General features: G+C 35.0%; 1 protein-coding gene across 1 annotated transcript; it reads right to left on the reverse strand.

Moving 5' to 3' along the window:
• Window positions 1–215: 215 nt before the first annotated feature.
• Window positions 216–4,160, reverse strand: LOC149559294 (cinnamoyl-CoA reductase 1-like). Its single transcript, XM_089833211.1, has 5 exons — window positions 3,900–4,160; window positions 3,317–3,471; window positions 2,806–2,991; window positions 1,160–1,512; window positions 216–555 (listed from the first exon to the last, which is right to left on the reverse strand). Exons 1-5 carry the CDS (start codon window positions 4,024–4,026, stop codon window positions 408–410), a joined length of 969 nt encoding a protein of 322 aa, XP_089689337.1. The 5' UTR covers window positions 4,027–4,160; the 3' UTR covers window positions 216–407.
• Window positions 4,161–4,976: the final 816 nt, after the last annotated feature.

The raw sequence follows: 4,976 nt of genomic DNA on the forward strand, positions 1-4,976 counted from the left end.
GAGTATTCTACATATTTTGCATATTGATAACATGTCAAATTGAACTATAAATAACTATTTTAATAGTAGTACAGTAATGACATTCATTATATTTTTAAATTTAAATAATAGCATCAATACATTTTATCAATAAAAGAAAACTAAGATGAATATTATCACAGCTATCCAAACTTGCTCAAATCTTGAATCATTTTCTTACATCTCAAGATAGGGAATTTTTCTTATAACCATTGTGGTTGAATAGCAACTTTATATGAATTGATAAGGTAGCTTTGGCTAGATAAGCAATATAGCCCACCACCTTTGCTTTACATGTACTCAAATAAGAGAGTGTAACCTCCGATTACAAATTCCAAAAGTTTTATGCAGTTATTTTCAATAATAAAGTGGAATATATCTTAGTGTCCTCACTTGGGAATATGACCCTTCTCTTGTAAACTTATGACTGTTTCATACAAGCATTGTTTCACTGGTGTAAACTCCAACCCGATGTCCTTCAACTTTTGATTGGAAAAATTGTAAGGCTTCATCCTTGGCTTTACTTCATCCGAACATCTACACAAATATACTAAATATGTAAATATAGACTCCTAAAAATATAATTTAAAAAATAAATCAAACAACAGTAGAATTCATAATCTATACCAAGATAATAAGCATCTACGTACCACAAGAAACATAATTAAAATAATAATAATAATAATAATCAAACAAAAATTCATAACTTCTATTTTCCATTAATTCTTTCAACAAAAGATTGATATTTCTATGTGTTGGCACGTCTGAGATAATAAAACATGTAAGTACCACTATTCCATATAAAATTGGAACGCTCACAATCACGCTAGGTACCTACACAACATTGAAACTTCCCCGTTGGTTCGTGGGAAAGTGGATATTGTACATTTAATATTTGATGTTTAATTTAATTTATTCCACACATAAAATTATTTATGAGACAGATTCTTCGGAGGACTAAATGCTAGAATGCAAAGACCGCTAACAAATCAGAAATAGTTTTTAGGGTTTGCGAATTATGAAAACGGAATATTCGCCTGAGATACTGCGGACAAGACATTATAGTGCGCATCTTAATCATTGAAAAAAATATTCTTCTGAAACTAGGAAAGTGCATAAAAGCGAACACTAAGGTACAAACCTGTTTGGGATGGGATAATTGGGGAACATCTTTGCCAGCAGATCGACCACGTCACCACGGTGGAGAACACTCTCGGCGCACAAATACCTTCCCGAGGCTGACGTGTTCTCGAAAACCAGAATGTGGGCCTCTGCAACGTCTCTGACGTGGACATAGGCCTGAACTGAGTTGGCATAAGTTTTGGCAGAGCCAGTTAAATACTTGAGAATGTGAAGTGTGCTGGCATTGATGGCAGATTGGAGAAGGGGGCCCAATACTACACATGGGTTTACCACTACCAAATCAAGTCCCTTCTCCTTTGCTCTTTCCCATGCTGCCTGCTCCGCCACTGTTTTCCCATAGCAATACCAGTTCTGCAACGGACAAGTTTACATCAAAAACAAACTATTTAACTTTATTAACAAATTCAACCCCTTCAAAACCAACTCAACATTCAACTCATTGATATTGTATATATGCTTCTGGATTCGATTGTGTTAAGATTTTTACCATCGATGTTTCGAATCATGCTACATTTCTCTTGCTCTTCATCCTGATGAAGGATCAAAACGTCGATGATAAAAATCTCAACACAATCGAATCCCGAAGCATATATACAATATAATGAATTGTAGAAATTTGTTCTCTTTAACTCATTGATAATCAGTTTCTTTTAGACTTTTTAAAATTTCTCTCCCTCACTGACCTAATTTTGATTTGATGGCTCTCCTCTGACCAATTCCATGGATAATGAAGTTAAAACAATACCAAACTCTCTTTTACTTTAACTTGAAAGGCATGATTAATGGTTGTGACATGACCTAACGCTAAATTAGTGGTGATAAAGAGTCAAAAGTCTCACCGACTTTTGAAAAGACGTGAAAACAAAAGTTAAGTACACCAAACATCCCCTCACTAATATTCGAATCTATGCATATTTAAATACGGTGCATCAAGATCTAGAAACTGGGCCACTTAACAAAGAATATTAATCAATGTAATACCTATCGACAAGCCTGCTTTTAGAATTAGCTTTGTCCACTTGATCCATGTTATGATCACACATTTGGTAATTCATCGTTAAAATGAAATGGATATACTGTGATTCAAATCAGAAAAGCCATCTTTTCTATGGATCGGGTTATGCCTCCCTACAAATTGTACTATTGACTAAATTTCAAAACAATCAAAGTACAATGAAATTTTAAAAAAAAATTAGCATTTGATCTTCATCATCTGTATATTTTGTGATCCAAAACAACAAAATTTAGAAAAAAATTCGCTGTGTCTTGTAAATTTGAAAAAAATCATGTTTGACTTTTTTTTATTTGCCTTTGATGCATTTTGTCTGCAGATTAACTAGAAGTGAAAATAAACAAAAGCATGATGATGCATTTTGTCTGCAGATTCGCCAGAGGTGAAAATAAACAAAAGCATGATGACCTGAATTTGAAAAATCTCTACAATTAGGCCTTACAGACTATGATAACAAGTTAAGCTCATATCTGAACTCCTCTATGAAATTCAACAATCCCTGATGATTTGAATAATGAGAATGTGCTTAAGAACAAGATGCAAAGGGGAAACGTGCAGATAGTGGATCTACAATAAGTAATTGAAATTTGTTTTAAATTGGGCATAAGTGGGTAATTAGTTGTAAAACATACCTTGGTATCCTTACAAAAGTCAAGGTTGCTCCAGCAACTCTCATCAACAACCGATTCATAGTCCCTCTTGGGGTCCATGTAAACTGCCCCAATAGAGGACGTGAACACCACACGGCGTACTCCGGCCTCTGCAGCTGCATCCAGAACATTCTTTGTGCCATTTACAGCAGGCTCCACCATTTGAACCTGAAATTAAGTTTCCATTTAAAATATGAACAGTACCATAAATCCTAATTACACAAAACCCTAAACGATCCCCTAAATAAATGTCACAGTCAGACTGTATACAAAGAGCTTACAACATAGCAGTAATTTGTGAGCTTCTTATGTGCAAGATCTTGAGTTCTAGGAAAGAACTTATAACGCAACTGTAATTTAGGAACCTTTTACAAGAGATGTCTTGAATTCGAATCTACTTAAAATCTATACTTTGGCGTATTACCTATAAAAAAAGGCTGCTTACAATCTCCTAAAATTCCATTAAATTTCAACTGAAAAGCGACTGCCTTACTGGGTCATCTGTGACTGGAGAAGCAACATGAAACACTCCTTGGCAGCCATTGATGGCTTCTTTAAGGCTGTTGTAGTCCAGAAGATCTGCTTTTACCAGAATTAGCCTTTCTTCTGCTCCCTCCAGCTGTTTGAGATGGGCATTCTTCTCATCCTCTGTAAATGGGTATTCAGAATAAACAACTATTCAATCATAGATGTAAAAATTGTTTCTAATAAGTCCAACAAGAAAACGCAAGAATCTACAACACAATGATAATTTGTGAAATTTACTAAAACTTAACTAACAATAATAATAAATTTCAATCTAGACTTAACCCATTACTGAACCACAAATCCATGTTGATCAAAGAGAATACTGATCCCAAATATGTTCCATACAAGAGAGGACGACAAGATGCCCACTTTGTGGGAAGTGGTCATTAAAGTGGCCAGAATATATGCACGCATACCCAGATATCAAGGTCTCTAAATAAAAGTGAAAGCTGTGGGCAAAAGAACGAATCTGACGGACACAAAATTAATGTTTTATGGTTGTATATATGGTCTAGATCAGAACATAATCAAATGGGTGTGAATTAAACCTGGATTGCGAACTGTTCCTCTCACGGTATAGCCTCTTTCCAAGAGGAGCTTGACGAGCCATGAAGCAATAAATCCTCCTGCCCCTGTAACACACACGGTCTGGCCAGCTCCAGTCTGTTTCCCCATACTATCTAATGAAGATCCAGGCACAATTCAGAGACCCAACTATATGGGATAAGTCCCCGTTGGCTGATCTCAATCTTTCAGTAATCCAAGGATCAGCCCTCAGCTTTATGAAAAACTGAAATTAATTGGATGGTGGGTGGATGAAAGATTGCGTTTATATTTATAGAAGTTTTAAGAAAAATCAGCCTCCTCCCACCACTGGGAAGCTAAAAAAAAGACAAAACCACCAACTACTAAATGAAAACTAAAGCCAGAGATTGGTTTTGATTTTCTTCTCATAATCACATTAAACAACGTGATGATCAGAGGCGGTAGGTGGTGGGTTCTAACCCCTGGATCTCTTTTGACCCTTGACCCGAGGGGGAGGGCTTTCAGTTGAAGCTTGACCATTAAGTTATCAATGAATTATGTTTAGCGTTTGGTTTGGATTCCGTGGATGTAGAAGAAGACTAACAACTATTTATGGATTTAAACACGTATCTTGTTTCTGGTTGTTGGTGAGGCTTTGTTTTTCACGGGGGTTGGTTTTTATAAGTTTTGTGATGGGATGGCTGCTTTGTTAAATTTAGCATCAACAAGAAGTCCCATTGGCTGTCCGTATTTGTTTTTTTTTTTCCCTCCGCTTTTCTCTGTATGAGAATAGATTACTTAAATTAGGGCAGGGGTCACAAACTACGGGTTAATTTCGGGATTACATAATCATCACATAAAATTCTGGAGAATTTTCTTTTCCAAAAATTATAATACAAATTTCTATATTTACTTATAAAGCTGAGTCAAAAGAAATCTGTTTTTTAATGTGGGGTCAATTTCTTTAATTTTAGAATATTATATTAATTAATTGAGATTAAAATTTGTTATTTTATTTTAATAGTAGAAAGTGGTTCTTATAGTGAAGGCAATTCTTTATATTAGAGCAATTCATCAACTAATTACATTATAATTAATTT

This window comes from Cupressus sempervirens, chromosome 5 (genome assembly GCF_028749045.1).
Source record: "Cupressus sempervirens isolate cs-2001-9-10 chromosome 5, ASM2874904v1, whole genome shotgun sequence".
Taxonomy (NCBI): Eukaryota; Viridiplantae; Streptophyta; class Pinopsida; order Cupressales; family Cupressaceae; genus Cupressus; species Cupressus sempervirens.